The 17,089-nt window shown below is 46.0% G+C and overlaps 1 protein-coding gene across 3 annotated transcripts in view; it reads right to left on the bottom strand.

Annotated features, from left to right (window-relative positions):
- Zbtb46 (zinc finger and BTB domain containing 46) overlaps positions 1 to 17,089 on the bottom strand; it is a 69,968-nt gene that overhangs the window by 9,876 nt on the left and 43,003 nt on the right. For 2 of the 3 annotated variants that reach the window (XM_057780517.1, XM_057780518.1), the window contains exon 3: positions 14,013 to 14,297. In XM_057780517.1, the coding sequence (XP_057636500.1) occupies positions 14,013 to 14,297 (285 nt within the window). Of the gene's footprint in view, positions 1 to 5,683; positions 7,136 to 7,228; positions 7,274 to 11,382; positions 11,477 to 14,012; positions 14,298 to 17,089 lie in introns of those variants that run through there. The other variant, XR_009057709.1, reaches the window with a different exon arrangement.

Below are 17,089 nucleotides of genomic sequence, written 5' to 3'. Positions count from 1 at the left end.
ACTCACTATGTAGACCAAGCTTCCCTCAAACTCACAGGGATCCACCTGCTCCCACATGCTGGGATTAAAGGCATGCACCACCTCACCTAACTACAGAAATATTTCTTTCCTTAGAAAAACAACTTAGACTGTACAAGCACCGTGACCCTGTCATTGTGACAGGCTTTGCCCAGAGTGACAGATAGATGCTTTGCTTAAACCCTGAACTTCCAAGCCAGGCAGTGGTGGCGCACGCCTTTAATCACAGCAATCAGAAGGCAGAGGCAGGTGGATCTCTGAGTTCAAAGCCAGGCTAGTCTACAGAACAAGTTCCAGGGCAACCAGAGCTACTCAGAGAGACCCTGTCTTGAAAAACCGAGAGAGAGAGAGAGAGAGAGAGAGAGAGAGAGAGAGAGAGAGAGAGAGAGAGTCAAATCAACTACAAAGTCAGGACGCGAGATGACATCAACAGCAGGAGGAACTTGGCAATGTTGGCCGTACACCTAGAGGCTATAACACTTATACATACAGGAAACATCTTACGAAACTGCCTATAACTGATAAACAACTGCTTTTCTTTTTGTAACATAGTTTTGTCTCATACTTTTACTGCGCCAAGCCACAAGATGCTACCCTCAGACAGCGACAGTACCCCTCTGCCTGTAGAACCTCTAAGTGGTCACTCAAGAACCTCTTCATAACTGCTGAGGATGCAGAGAACCACCAGCGACCGGGACAGACACAGGATAAGCAGGTTTGCTGTACGCAGATACTGAAGATGACGTCAATGGGCACTTCCAGGATCATCAGCCATGAGCAGTTCTGTGTGTGGTTCCTCATCAAGTGACAATTTCCAAACTACTTTATTTGTGAAGTACCTCATTAACGGAACCAAACGGTTATGCTTCATTTTTCCATTCATAAATTTACTAGGATTGTCACTTTTTGTATTAAAAAAACAAAAATTTAAAAACAGACATATTCAAATTGTTTTCAGAATTTTTAAATATTTGTTACTACATTTAATTATTTCTTTGGGGGCATGCCTGGGACAGGTAGATGACAGCTAGATACAGGCGTTGGTTCTTGCCTTCCACTGTTGGGCTCAAGGGATCAAGCTTGGTGGTAAGTGTCTTCACTTGCTGAGTCATCTTGTCCAGCACCCAAACAATTTTAATCTTATGGGAAGCCTCCATAACTTAAGAATCATCTGCAGCCTACTCAGAGCATCCCCGCAAGCCAAGCGAGTCAGTCCCAGAGGCAGTGAATGGCTGCTCTGCTCCTGCTTGTGTCTGTCGAGTTATCCGATCATGATTGGCTGGATTCGGTCAACATCAGCCTGGGGAAGTGCGGCTGGTTCTTGTTTGTTGCGGCATAGTGTTCCTTTGTGTGACCTAGTCACAGCAAGCCCCTTTCTGCAGACTCATCTGGCTTAGGAAGCAGTGGTGCTGACATGGGACCTGCGTGTGTGCCTTGGTGGTCAGGAACTCTTGTCTCTCTTGGGCACCAAAGGAAGGAAATAGACCACACACTAAAAGCTAAGCAGCTTTTTCAAAGTTTACAACCCAACTCAAGTTACTTTTGGTGCACGGCGAGGAGGACACAGAATTTTCTTCTGGGTGGATCTCCAGTTCTCTCAGGACCATGTGTCAGGCACAGCACAGTCACTCATCCATGTGCACCAGTCTCTGCTGCAGCAATTCTGAACAGCTGGTACACTGCCAGCCTGCACCAAGTTCTCCTCACTTCCCACCAACCATGGCCTCTATTTTCTGTATTCGAAGCTTTGATACAGGGAACCCTGGAGAGATGGCTACTTCTGGGCCTGGTCATTCTGCCTATAAGGAACATTAGATTGGGCTGAGGTAGGAAGATGCACCCTAAGTGTCTGCAGCATCATTCCATGGGCTGGGGTTCTAGGCTGCAAAAGAGCAAAAGTTCAGCTGAGCACCGGCACCCATCACTCCTTGCCTCCTGACAGCTGGTACAATGGTTGGCTGCCCCTCAAGCTCCTGACACCATGCCTTCTCCATGGTGGGTTAAAATAGGCCCTTCCTTCCTCAGTTTGCTCATCAGGCATTTAATCACTGCCATGAGAAAAGCAATGTCCACAGCAGCCGGGGTTTCACTCCTACCGAGACTCTACAAGACGTCTACGCCCAGGACAACTGCTGCCTGCCCTAGATCCCCGGATCCTATACTCCCTCCCCTACCTAGGTCTTCCCATGGAAACCACAGCAAGGTTCTTGCTTCCATTTCCTTCCCTCCGTCTGCCTCCCAGGTGCCTGGTACTTCCCTGTGTGGTTCTGCATGGTGAGACATGCCTCCTATACCTAGGGGTCAGTGAGTATAATAAACTTATTCCTTTAGGGCAGCCATTTCTATGGCTCTATGACTCACCATTACTGACTAAAGCTCAAACACGGGCCCATGTTTGTGCAGCAAGTACTCTTACCTACTGAACCATCTCTATGTTCATTTTTTCTGTACCCTGTTTCATGATACCTTTACTTCCCTGGGGCTACTTTCTTTAAATTTTGTTATTTTTACCTCCCTTTTGACACAGAAATTAAAAACCTTCCTATAGAGGGTAATTAGCTATAAACAATTTTGGGTGTGGTCTACCGGTTTGATAGGATGCACTTTTACTATCTATTCACCTGCAATTCTGATAATATTGACACAGAGGCAAGGACATCCTGATTTGAGGCAAGCCTAGGCTACAAAGAAAACCTTACCTCGAAGCACAAAAATGGATATGAATAGCACCACACACCTTTAACCTCAGCACTCAGGAGGTGGAGACAAGCAAAGGCCATCCTCAACTACATAGTGAGTCTGAGGTCAGCACAGGATACAGGAGATCTTGTCTCACGACAAGAAACAGACAGAGTAAAACTTTTGAGGCTGAGGCAGGAAGATCCCGAGTTTGAAATCAACCTGGGCTATTGTTCCAAAACAATAAACAGAAAGAAGGAAGGGAGGGAGGGAAAGGGAGAAGAGGAAGAGGAGGAGGAGGATGAAGAGGAGGGAGGGAGGGAGGGAGGGAGACAGAGACAGAGACAGAGAGAGAGTGTTTAGGTGCCGTCTAGTGCCTTACTGCTACTGGACTCCACCCTGTTTGCCTGTAAGCACTTGCTCCAGTCTTGACCTTTGATACTGTATATAGCCCCAGCTGGTCTATGCTGGTAAAACTTTCCTCCTATGATTTGGAATATTCTGCACTTGTTGATCTACTGTAGAGTTCCTAATTGTGCTGTTGTAGGCCAACATGTCTGTGAATATAGACACAGAATTTAAACAAAACAAAGCTGAATGCAGCACAATAGTAACATCTTGCAACCAGATGGGTTTGCTCCAGGAATTCAAGGTTGATTTAGCACTGAAAATGGTTCAAATCCTCTCCACTCTCACTGAGATTTTAGAGAATGCTAAAAGCCCCAGTCATAACCACATCCTTCTCCCTGTCCCTAGTCCTCCCAACTTCTGCTTCCTATGTCTATGAAGCTCAACCCAGGACAGCCCCTTCCATCACCACGCAGGATCCTCCAGCTACAGGTACTTTAAACTACTGTGCAGTACGCTATGTGTTTTCTTGGCGCATCTTTTTCTATCCCTTTGCTTTTAACTTTTCTTTGTCATGTATAAACTGGGGGAAAAAGGCAGGCAGTACTTTAGTGGCCCCTCCCCTAGCAGTATTATACTAAGTTATTTTTACTTTCTAAACAAAACCAAACCTGAGCAGGCAGGCAGTTCTGATGGCGGAGAACTTGCCTAGCAGGCACAGAACCCTGGGTCCCAGCACCAGCTCTACATAAACCGGCACGTGGTACATGCTAGCAATAGTGGCTCTTGGAGGTAGAAGCAGAAAGGTCAGGAGTTCAAGTCTTCCTTAGCAACTTAGCAAGTTTAAGGCTAGCCAGGGTCACAGGACACCTTATCTCAAACAAAGATTAATTTTTATTTTTTATTTTTTTATTTTTATTTATTTTTCCTCCCGAATGCTGGGATTAAAGGCGTGCGCCACCACCGCCCGTCTCAAAGATTAATTTTTAAAAGAGTAAATAATTTTTTAAAAGAATATACACCTGTCATCCCAGCACTTGGGAAGTTGAGGCGAAAGAATCACATGAAATCAGGAATTCAAGGCTAACCTTGGTGAAATTTTGTCTGGTGTATGTATGTGAGCTTGACAAATTTATGAGGGGGAGTATTTAACCCATTTATATTAATATAAAGGTTTTTTCCTTTGTTGAGATAAGAGTCTTGCCTGCTTTAGCCCAAGTTAGCCTCATTCTTGACACAGCATCCTGAGTGCTGGTACGCAGTCACTAATGCAACCAGGTTCAAGCCACCATGACTTCCTATTTGCCCTTCATCTTACCTTTTAATGGGTTGTGTGTGTGCGCACGCGTACATACATGAGCATGCGTGTACGTGTGGAGGCTGGAGGACAGCCTCGGCTGCCATCTTCAAAAATACCATTCTATTCCTTGAGATAGGGTCTTTCCCTGACCTGGAACTTACCAATTAAACTAGACCGGCTGGCCAGTGAGCCCCAGGGAGCTTGTCTTCTCACCACTGCTGGGATTACAAGTGTACACACCTGCACTTCCAGCTTTGTACGTGGGTCTGGAGACTGAGCTCGGGTCCTTGTGCTTGGTGCTATCTTTTCAAATATCACTATTTTTCTTCTCCACTAGCCTTTCAGTTTTTTGTGAAAGGCTTAATATGTTCTTACTATTCTTCGTCATTATTCTCTGTGACTATGTAGAGAACTCAAGAACCAGTTAACAAGTCAGTTTCTTCAATCTCGTGTTAACATTTTACTCCTTTCAAGTTGAAACACCAAAAGTCACAGTGTCGGGCAGGATGCTCAGTCACCACCACGTCCACCTCCTCCCCTTCTTCTTTGCATCAGCACCTAGAAGGCTTCTCCCTTCATCTTCTCACCTGGTCTAGGCTGTGCTTCCTGCTTATCCAGATCTGCTATCTAACTGACATGGCCTCCAGATTTTACATTTCTTGAGCACTTCTGAAGTGGAACTCTTCTACATATGAAGGGTATTCTGGGCACATACGTGCAGAGTGGTGATACCTGATCTGTAGTTCTTGTTTTTGGTAATTCTGCCCCTTCATAATGCCCTGAAGACTCACCTCTTCGTCACTGACACAAAACACAGCCACGCTGTGCTCTCTAGTAAGTGTACCTGTGACGCCCATGGAATGGAGGTGTTCCTCCTCACGGCCTCCTGACAAGACTGCCCTAGAACTTTGTGCCTGGGGACATCTGGGTTTTTGTGTGTTTTTGTAACTGGATTCTGAATTTTTTTAGGGGGTGGGGGCACAGCTTTTCAAATGCTTGCTGCCTGGAGGTTAAGTCTGATTCAAACTGATTGCAGTTGAAACTGGAAGCTCAAAGAGTTTCCTCAAAGGTTTTAGCTGAGCATGGTGACATATGTGTGCAACCCTAGCACTCAGGAGACGGAGGCAGAAGATCAGAAGTTGGAAGTCATCTTCAACTACATAGTAACTTTGAAGCTAATCTGGACTAGGTGAGACCCTATCTCTAAATAAACAAACAAATAAATAAAATTCCTTTGCAAGAATGTTTTTTTCTTAGTAAGTACATGACAAACTGCAAAATGATCGTGGTGAGCGCTACACCACGCACTTAAGACACAGACTAACTTACAGACGGTAAGTAAACGCACACCCAATTACTTTTCTAGAAGTAAATATCCAAATTTATGAGAGTGTCTTGTGGCAATTAAGAGCCTAATACAGACAAAGCCAAATTCCCGCTGAAACTCTTCAAGAAAGATTGTCACGTAGTGATATTTTTTTTTAATAAGTCCCCGACAGCAATATTTTAATGAAACATTTCAATGAAATCAGATTACAGTGCCCACGAGCCTGTTGGAGAGACTTCACATGCTTGGTGGCTGCTGTTGGAGGAAGGTCGTGTTGGCAATACCGGTGATGTGGCCATCTAGTCCATCTCTCTCATTCAGTATCTACCACAAACCATGTTTTCAGGTGCTCTGGAGCCTGTTCAAATTTGTAATTTTTTTTTTAATCAGCTCTTGGCTAAGGGCATGCTGGTATCTCCAAGCAGCAGCTCTTCAAATGGGCCCCAGGGACACTTCTCCCCTGGGCTGCCCAAGCTCTAGGAGCTGTCATCCATGCCACAGGTGCCAGGAGCTGGACTTCTCCATCTTCACAGCTTGTTAACTGTCATGAGATTTCACAGCGGGGACAGGCACAGGCAGACCTGAGCACTCACAGTGAGGATCTGTCACCTGATGGATCGTCCCTCCCCCAGATGTCTACCCACCCACAGAGGGAACACCTAATTATTCCAGAACCCTTCTGGGTCCACTTGCTATCTGACAAAAGATGAGTCCTTCTCTGGTTTCCTGGCATCCACCATGTTTATAAACACTCGCTCTTAATGTTGAGCTAGTATCAAATTCAACACATTCACCAAAAGACCATCAAGAGAAGATAAAGGGCATTTCTTTAAAAATAAATCAGTTTCCAATAATTCAACATTTGGAGAGATGCAAAGTGCAAGACGTCATGGCTACATTAAGTCCTCAGATCTTCAACGTGGCTGAGTTAGACGTGTAGGCACAAGTGGACTGTCTGCCTCCTCGTGTCGGCAACCCATGTAAAATTCCTCAGCTGGAAGCTGGCAGAGAACTAGAGACCACACGCTCTATCTCCTGCACACACACCCGCCATCAACTGCCTCACACAGTTCTCACGCTGGGCAGGCTGCAGCAAAGGAATTCTGTAGCAGAGCCTAGAACATTGGAGCCGGGCAGGGCAAATGTGCACACATAATCCAGAGTGTGACCAAAGGCGCCTTCTGAGGTCTGTCCTGGAAATCAGGGCGAGCCGCAAGCTACCTCTCTGTTCATAGGGACATCTTCATTTGTAGGCTCCTTAGATGACTTCAGAGCTGTTAGTACCTAAGGCCGCCTGGCAGTTACCCCATGCTGGACAAAGACACCCAGACCTATGAGAGGGACACTGGTCAAGGAGGTGCTAGATTCTTGCTAGATGCTCCAGCATCCTGGCTGGAGAGAACCAGCTGGAGCCAAGTCCAGCAACAACGGCCCACTCTATCGTCCAGGTCAAAGGTGTCAACCTAGAATCAGAGACAGATGTGTTACAAACCATCAGATGGGAGAAAGTTAGGAAAGATTTTTATAGACAGCATGCGTTCTCATCCCTCACTCACCTGGTCACTGTCCAGACTCTACAAAGACAATCAGTCACTGGCCACCTGGAAAGGAAGGCTGTCATTAATTCCCAAAAAACAGACGCGCAGAACACAAGCCACCAGCAGAACACTAGCATCGTAGCTACAGCTTTAGAAAGGCCACAGACGAGAGCACCCAGTTAACGTCAGAATTCAATAATTGAAGCCACGTTCTTCTTTAAGACTTCTGTGTTTTACTGACGGCAGCAAACAAACTGGCCTCCTATTGGTTGGCAGTAATCCCTGCAGGCTCAGGAACAGGAAAGAGACTTCACCTAGTATCTGTTGGGCCCCAAACAGCGAGGGGTGAAGACAGAAGACAGACGCTCTTAGGTAGTCAGAAGCTTGCATTAACCTGACACAGACAAAACCTAGCGGGGATGGCCATGCTCCTCAGCTTTAGAGATAGGTCCTAAATGGACCAAACGTCTTTGTTAGAATAAAACCCAACAACACAAGATCAGAGAAATTCCTTGTTGTTTTTTGTTTTTCTTGATTTAGGGGATCTCAATGTGTTGCCCAGTCTGGTCTTGAACTTATAAGCCTAAGTAATCTTCCCACCTCAGCTTCTCATGTAGCTCAGAGAAATCTTCAAATTAACCATAAAGCTATTTAGCACACCTCACTGTGGGAATGAAGTCAACGTCAGTGAAAGTTGATGGAGGGCTGAGCATACAGAGGCTGGAGGCAGAACGGCTCCTAAGATCCTTAGCTGAGGCTGGTCCAAATCCTCAGTCTGCACTTTGCTCACAGACTGCCCAGGTGTAGCTGGTGGCCCTTGCCTTACTTGGGCTGGGAAGCCGTGCCGATTCCCTGAGTTCTGAGCAGAAGTAGGGAGAGATGTGTCCACGCTGCGCTAACACCCCCTATGGGCATCTCAGAAGCACTGTCAATGTTCTGGAGGGGTGCAGGTGGCTGGGCCCCAGGGCCAGGGTATGGCTGGAGATGGGCTTTTGGCTGCTTTCACCAGCTGGCCAATTCCAACAGCAGGGGTTCTTGCATACCACTTGCCTGGGATAGGATCTCATTCTAAGAGCAAAATGAGTCCAACAGAGGAACTGGCATAAAAAGCTGTAACTCACAGCCTCTAGTTCAGAACCAGGCTCCTGATAAGAACTCCAAGATGCTCTGGCCTGTGTCTAGCTTGTCAAAGTCCCTCGTAGGAAACAAACTAAACTTCCAGATCAATCTAGAATTACGTTAAGGTCCTGGGCTGCTTGTTTAAACACCATAGGGAAATAGCCTTTAACAACCCCTAAGTCAAAATAAGCTGCCTGTGTTCTCTGTAGAATACAGAAAGAAGTACATCCAAGTCCAATACTATGCCGGCTCCAGTGACAACTTCACCAGTGGGTAGGTTTGGAAGGTGGATAGCCATGCCTTTAGGACCTGAAAGGGATATAGAAAATTCACACAGGATATCACTGTGCTATGCAGTTCTCAGGGGACCTTTCATTGCTGTGCTTGGGGATGTCACTTTGGGATCATCAAAGACAGTGAAAATGGTGGGTAGAGTTGGTGGTGTAATTGCCTCTCAGGTCAGCTGGTCTTATTTGCTCATGTAAATCAAACTCAGACTCTTACAGTATTTCTCCAAGGCTCATGGAAGAAAGACAGGTGTCAAGGCCTCAGACTGGTCAATGTGCACCCACAAGCACAACTTGTAAAACAGTCACAGAGTGAGCTACAAATGATTTACTCTCTGGTTTCTGTGCAGTGAATGATGAACATGAAAAGGTAAGTTGTCAGCTTACTGCTGAAAAAGTAACAGGAGAAAATCAAGCCAACCTGAATCAAAAGAAGTAACACAAAGTCCATTTCTGGGGACTGCAGTTACAAGAATGGTATACAGTATGAAATCACCATCCTGTTCATCTAGGCCTACCTATGAAAAGAAGGAAGTAAAACCATCCAGAGAAAATTTGAGTATTCACTGCTTTGTACTATCTGCACATATGTTTAAAACCTGCAAGAGAAGCTGCAGAGATGGCTCATTGGCTAAGAGTGTGTATTGCACTTCCAGAAGACCTAAGTTCAGTTCCCAGCACCCAGAGTTGCCTGGAGTTACAGCTCCACAGGATCTGGCACCTTCTTCTGGCCTCTGTAAGCACATGGTTCACACATACCCCATACACGCACATGCACACACGCATGCACATAAGCACGAATAAAAATAAAGTATTTATTAAAAACTTGCACGTAGCCGGGCGGTGGTGGCACACGCCTTTAATCCCAGCACTCGGGAGGCTGAGGCAGGTGGATCTCTGTGAGTTCGAGACTAGCCTGGTCTACAAGAGCTAGTTCCAGGACAGGCTCCAAAACCACAGAGAAACCCTGTCTCGAAAAACCAAAAAAAAAAAAAACCAAAACAACAACAACAAAAAAAAAAACTTGCAAGTGGGGGCTATAAAGATGGCCCAGAGCACTGACTGCTCTTCCAGAGGTTCAGAATTCAATTCCAAGCAACCATTTGGTGGCTCACAACCATCTATAATGAGATCTGGTGCCCTCCCCTGGCCTGCAGGCATACAAGCAGTCAGAAAACTGTATACATAATGAATTTTTTTTTTAAAGTTAAAAAAAAACCTTGCAAGTGCAGGGTTTGATGGTGCACAATCCAGTGATCCTCGCACTCATGAGACAGACACAGAAGGATCAGAAGTCCAAGGTTATCCTCAGCTACATACCAAGCTTGAAGCCAGCCTGGGCTACATGAGACCCTGCCGCAGAAAACAATAATAAAAGAAAGGTCTGCAGTTTCACTAGGTTCAGTGGTGTGGGACTGTGATTCTAGTGCTCAAGGGACTGTGACAGGAGACCAGAGATCTGTCTGAGTTACATAGTAAACTGGTCAACGTATCAAGAGTCTGACTGTCTCAAAATCAAAGTTAAAAAGGGCAGAGTGCTTATCTCTCATGTTCAAGGTCAATCCCCAGTATGAAACAACAGTAATAAAAATCTTTAACTACAATTGAATTTCCATACAAAATTGCCATGATCAAACCACATCTCTATCAGTGTGTGAGCAGAGAGAGTCGGGTCGTAGCTAGAGCACCAATGCTTCATGTCGTGCACCACAAAACAGCCACCCCACTGCACTGAGGAGCTTCAGGTACTGCAGTGGAGTCTCAGCCCCACCTGACAAGGCTTGGCACCAGCAACACAGGTGGTAGTTGTGAGTTCCGGGACAGTCGAATCCACCCAGACACAGCAGCCAGAATCCTGGCACTCTGTCCCAAGCGCCTCTCTGGAGCTCATCAGAATTGAAGCAGAAGCTCTCCCAACAAAGGGAGGGAAAAAATACCCAGCCAAACACTAGGCGTTCCTTTTTAAATATATTTGGCATTCCTGGGTATATAGCCCTAAAAAGGCCTCCCACAACAGATTCTCCAACACACCTGTGGCTCAAAGAATACATTTCTGGAACTGGAAGGGGAGCTGGGTGCTTAGGCAAGGTGCACAGGCGGTTTGTGGAATAGGACTGCTCCTCCTGCCTCATCTCTCCCCAACTTGTAACAACCCAGCCCCAGTTTATTGACAGTAAAATGAAACACGCTGTCCCGTCAGCCACATAACTCCTGAAGGACAGTCAGAAAAGCTCCACTGTCCCTAATGTTTCCTTCAAGTGTCCAGAGCAAAGATGACATCACAGAGGAATAGACCTCGATCATACGCCACTGCAACCCTTGCTTCTGATCCACACAAGTTCACGGAGCACAGCAGGTGGCTCCTGCACACTTTGTGGATGTGAGGGCACATGGGTGTTGCCTGCAGAGCCTGCCACCAGCAGAACCAGCACTACCCATCCCTAAACCTTGCCACAACCCCCAAAGCCAACTGTCTTGGGGTATAAGCAGTACTGTCCATCATGGACACTCATGGACACTCATGGTGGATCTTGACACAGTGAGACAAACCACACATTTTGGAAAACAAGAATCTATCTGAGCATTTCTATGCTTCATTCTAATGTAGCACAAAATCTGGCAGGCTAACTTAGGATGTTAGGAAATAATGTTTCAAATAACTGACTCATTCTTCCGCATCTACACATAGTCAAAGTTCTATAGTTCACGACCAAACCCTACATCTTGTCACTCAAAAAAAGGGGCAGGATTTCAGTATGTACGTACCCCTGTTAATTCAAACTTATGATCCTTCTGCCTCAATCTCCTCAATTCTGGGAGTACAGATGATCACCCAGCATGATTCTGTCAACCTCTAACCCTATACACAGAAAATAAAAGGACAAATTTATATGAAAACAGTGACATATTTAGCATATTAAAAATAAGGATATTAAAACATCGCTGAAATATCAAAATATCAAATCTAAAAGCTGATTCCATCTGTAAAGGAAAGAACAGGAGGAGCCTTGGCAATCTTTGCAAGTACAGGGGTGCAAATGCTAAACCTCAGAAGCGGTCACAAGGAGGTCTTGCTACCCTACACCACCTCCAAGCTTTATAAGACTGCGAAGTAACTCATACCAGAAGAGAGATCTGAGAAGGAAAACACACACTTACGGCCCCTTCCTAGCCAGGCACTACCTTGGCTTGGCTAAGCTCTAGCACCTCCTAAAGCAAGGAGGTCCTTGCTTTAGGGCCAGGGTCACTCAGACAGCGGGACCGGAAGGGGCTTCCTCAAGCTCCCCGAGGTCACAGTTCTATAGTTCAGAAAGTGAAATCAGCTTTTAAGGCTGCCATGCCAGCTGACTGTGGACATGACTACTGCGAGTTCCTAGCACAAACAGAGCTCATGCCAAAGTGAAACTAGTAGATACAGAAAGGACAGAAATCCTGTTCTCTCTCTCTCTCTCTCTCTGACGTGGTTTCTCTGTAATAGCCTTGGCTCAGGTTGGCCTTGAACTCACAGAGATCCATCTCACGAGTGGATTACAATTAAAGGTGTGCACCACCAAATTTATTCTTTTTTTTTTTTTTTTTGGTTTTTTGAGACAGAGTTTCTCTGTGGTTTTGGAGCCTGTCCTGGAACTAGCTCTTGTAGACCAGGCTGGTCTCGAACTCACAGAGATCCGCCTGCCTCTGCCTCCCAAGTGCTGGGATTAAAGGCGTGCGCCACCACCGCCCGGCTCACCAAATTTATTCTTAAAGACAAAAAGTTATCTGGGAAACCAGGGAACAAACAGGAGTTGCTACCCCAGCCTGCCCTGAAGGAGGAGACTACGTTGGACACGCATGTCCCGTGAGTATGAAGAGTAAGAATAATTCAGACCTCACCTCACCTCCACTGCTCCATGTTATCCACAAAAAGTTGTTGAATTTCAGAACTCCTCTGTTCATGTGAATTCCGGGTACCCCATATCCCCTGCAATCACCTCCACGAATTGTCCCAATACTTTGGGACTTTGAAGAATTCAACAATCCATGCCCATAAATATACTTTGCTCCTGAGACATTCACCACACTTGTTTGTCTAAGCCATGTTCCATACTTTCAGATGCTGTTTAACAATGACAACAGGTAGTGATTGGCTCTACCCCATTTCCCAGATGTGGAAAACAAGGTCTAAGAGTTTTTGATGGCAAGCCTCATGTGAGTGCATCCTGTTGATGGGGCAGCCTCAGCCTGTCTCCAAGGCCACTTGATAGGTAACTTGGAAATAAAGAAGGCAGACATCATTTTCCACCGTTAGTCTTTATTTGCCATACACAATTTGCATAACTCCTCAAACCAATACAAAAGCCCAACAAATAATGCTTTGGTGCTCATGGAAACACAACTGAAAACACGGTGCAAAGGCGTCTGGAAACTGTCCTGTAACCCAGTGGCTCGGAGGGTGACCATTCACCACCATACATGTACTCGGGCTTCCTGGAACACGCTACCTCTCATGTTCCCAACTTGGTGTCTCCAGTGTGGGGTATGCCCCCTTCCTTCCCCACAGAGAGAAAGGTATCAAGTCATTTTCTCACACTCATGGCTGAGCACCAGAGAAACAGGAAGTTCTGGAGCTAGGCTGATGCCCAGGGCAGTCACACCTTTCTCCCCGTACAGACAGCTGCTATAGTCAGCATGTACTGGAACAAGGGAAGCAGCCTGTCTTAGGGCTACGAGCTCTGAAGATGTTCATGCCTCTCGTCTCACAGGAAAAGGCAGCTTGAAGGAGTCAGGGCTGAACAGCAGCTGCCCTTCAGCTACAACATGGTCAGTCGGTCTGTGGTCTGGATTGCAGCAAGATACACTAAGGTCTCAAATGCAGCATCCAACTCTCTGAAAATACACACGTGACCAGCACTCTCTAACAAGAACAAAGCAAGCTCCACATCCCTGGGTCAGTGGCTCTCTGTGTGTCTCATACACAGAACAAATCCCAGCACAAAGGCTGGGTGGCGGGACCAGCAGAGGGAGCCAACACCTGTTCCCTAGACACAAAGACTCTGGCACCAGGCCTGCCACTGGCTCAAAAGGGCTTGTGGTTTTAAGTTCACTAATTGTGTGTACTTTTAAGTTTGGTGGGTTTTAGGCTGAGATTCTTCGAGTTTGAGCACAAAACATTCCAATACGCGCTCGCTGCTTCCTCTGGATACCCAACGACACATACCAAGCATGCTGGTCCCAGAGGACTCAAAGCCAGTCTACCTCCTGAAAGACCTTGAGGTAGCTGGAAAGTAGCTCAACCCCCAGCTGATCTGCCTGACAAACCGCCTATAACCTCATCCTCAGTAACCCTGGGTCTGAGAGTTGAAATGAGGTGCTTAAAACCAAAGCAGGACACAGCGACACACCAGGGTTGCACTTACAAGACAGTGAGTGGGCACCTTTGGGCAGGTACTCGAACAGAAGCGAGCCGTCATCACCGAGCACGTCAGCCTTGAGTGACAGCAGACTATTCTTACTCATGAGGGCGGCGCGAAGGTTGGCCACCGCAGTGGCCTGGTGCAGTGCTTCCTCCTTCTCTGGGGTGAGGGGTGGGCCCAAGTAGCTGGTTTCTCCTCCCAGGAGGCCCTCGTCGATGTGTGTGTACAGCTCTGCTCTCTCACCTCGGCTGTCCGAGCTGCTGGCCTCAGTGACAGTCAGGTCCACATCTAGGGAAGGGAGGTACACACGCGTCATTTGGAGATACTGCAACCGCAAAATGAAGACCATTAGGAGGATAAAGGCAATGAATGAGCTTCAGTCTAGTCCAGCTTGTGGACCAGTATCCACCCAGAGCAAACTGTATTGTACTACTAGCCGGGCGGTGGTGGCGCACGCCTTTAATCCCAGCACTTGGGAGGCAGAGGCAGGCGGATCTCTGGGAGTTCGAGGCCAGCCTGGTCTACAAGAGCTAGTTCCGGGATAGGCACCAAAGCTACAGAGAGACCCTGTCTCGAAAAAACCAAAAAAAAAAAAAAAAAAAAAAAAAAGAATATTGCACTACTAATCCCACTTGCCCATATCCATAACATGCCACACTGCACAGCAAAATTTACAATCCAATGGGAGTTTCACTCAGAACCAAGGTACAAGGCCACTAACCCTCGATAAGGGATCTAAGACCTGAGCCGAGACCCAGCTCCAGAGCTGCACGATCTTCCCAAATAACAGGGCACTCAACATGCACCAATGACCACTAAAGCTAAAACTATAAAACTCATAGAAGAAGAAAATCTACATGACCTCAGATTTGGCAATGGGTTGTCAGACACGGAAAGCACTAGTAATGAAACAAAAATTGGATTTCATCAAAATTAAAACCTGTGCCAGGTATGATGGTGCCTGCCTGCAGTTCCAACACTTAGGAGAGAGAGCAAGAGGACAGGGAGCTCAAGGTGACTCTCAACTACATAGTGAGTCTGAGAACAGCCTAGGTGATATGAAGCTCTGCCTCAAAAATAAAACAAAATACAAAACAAACAAATAAAAGCTGACATGCTCCAATGGCAACCAACAGAACAGAGATGGTATGTGCAAGTCACCTACATACATTCTGAGACAATGTCTCCTGAACCCATGTTCTCCTCTAGCTCTTTGTAGCCAGGGATGACCTTGAGCTCCTGATCCTCCCAGCCTCCACCTCTTAAGTCCTGGCATTACAGGTGTGTGCCACCTGGCCTTATTTACATGGTATTGGGAACTGAACCTAGGACCTAGCAGTCCACCACTGAACACATCCCATTCCAAAATTAGCTGATAAGACACATAACAGACTCTAAAATCTCTTTAATTCCATAATAAAGGTAAATAAAGCAGATATGATTAGACAGTTATCTAAAGACACAGAATGCCAATAATCTCACAAAAAGATATTCAAACATCTTTGTCAAGAGAAATGCAAATCAAAAACATAGGGGCTGGGGGAATGGCTCAGCGGGCTAAGAACACTTCCCATTAAAATATGCAGTTCTGAGTTTGAATCCCCTGCACTTATGTGAAAAGTCAAGCCTGACTATGGTAAGTGCTCGCCTAGCATACCCAAGGCCCTGTGTTCAATCCCGAGCATTGTAAGAGAAACAAAACCACAGTGAGATACAATTTCACACCTGTGAGAACAGCACTTATCAAACCAACAGAAAGCAACAAGCATCATTGAGAACCTTGTTATAGCTGAAAACATGAATCGTGCAGCATCTGCGGAAGGGTCACAGGCCCAAGGCATTCTGGTTAGACAAGCTGAGTTGACCAAGCAAGGAAATCTGTTGCTCGTTACAAGAGAAAAGTAAAGGGGGAAATATCACATATGATCTGGGCTAACCCTCTTCCCCAGGGGAACAGACTGGAGAGAAAACACTAGAAGCAGAGAAAACATCATAGGAGACAGTGCTGAGGAGGGTCATCGGATCCTCATTTGAGACCTCAGCCACTCCTTTTTGCACCTGTCTGTCAGACAATTGTAATTCTTTATGTGGCCTTGTGGCCTCAAGGAATGATAGTGCACACAGTGTGTGAAAGGTTAACTCAACAGGGGACTCCATCTCTGTGGCCATTACCCACGCTGCAATGGGAAGTTTTGGTGATGTGACTCTTTCGGGTCACCCATGCTCTATAGATAAACCCAATAAAGTCATTGGTTCACCAAGCTGGGCTTTGATAGAATGGTTACTGTAGCTTGCTCTTGACGTCCTATTTAAAGTAAGTACATATTTGTTCACAACTCTCCTTGAAGAGTTCATCCAACAATGTTTGATTCCTCAGATTTCTTAAAAAAAAGATGTATTTATTATGTATAGTGTTCTGCCTGCATGTATGCCTGCAGGCCAGAAGAGGGCACCAGATCTGTAATAACAGATGGTTGTGAGCCACTGTGTGGTTTCTGGGAGCTGAACTAAAAATCTCAGGGAGGGGGCTGGAGAGATGGCTCAGCGGTTAAGAGCATTGCCTGCTCTTCCAAAGGTCCTAAGTTCAATTCCCAGCAACCAAATGGTGGCTCACAACCATCTGTAATGAGGTCTGGTGCCCTCTTCTGGCCTGCAGGCATACATGTACACAGACTATTGTATATATAATAAATAAATAAATATTTAAAAAAAATTAAAAAAAAAAATAAAAATCTTAGGGAGAGCAGTCAACCAGTGCTCTTAATCTCTGAGCCATCTCTCCAGCCCTCCTCAGATTTATTTACTTTTATTTTAGGATACTGGTTTATTTTATGGTATGGTTTTGCCTGCATGTAAGGACATTATGTGCATTCAGTGCCTGTGTAGGGTGTAGGACAAAAGAGGGTATTTTATGCCATGGAACAGGAGGCACAGGCAGTTGTGAACTACCTATAGGTGCTGGAAACCAATCCTGGGTCTTCTTTAAGAGCAAAATGTCCTTTTAAACACTGAGCCATCTCTCCAGCTTACAGATACTCAGTTTTTAAAATGACTTGCATTATCTTTGTGATTTTATTTTA

This window comes from Chionomys nivalis, chromosome 9, assembly GCF_950005125.1.
Source record: "Chionomys nivalis chromosome 9, mChiNiv1.1, whole genome shotgun sequence".
NCBI classification, from domain to species: domain Eukaryota; kingdom Metazoa; phylum Chordata; class Mammalia; order Rodentia; family Cricetidae; genus Chionomys; species Chionomys nivalis.
The sequence above is the reverse complement of the archived record's forward strand: the minus strand, read 5'-3'. Positions and strand labels throughout refer to the sequence as shown.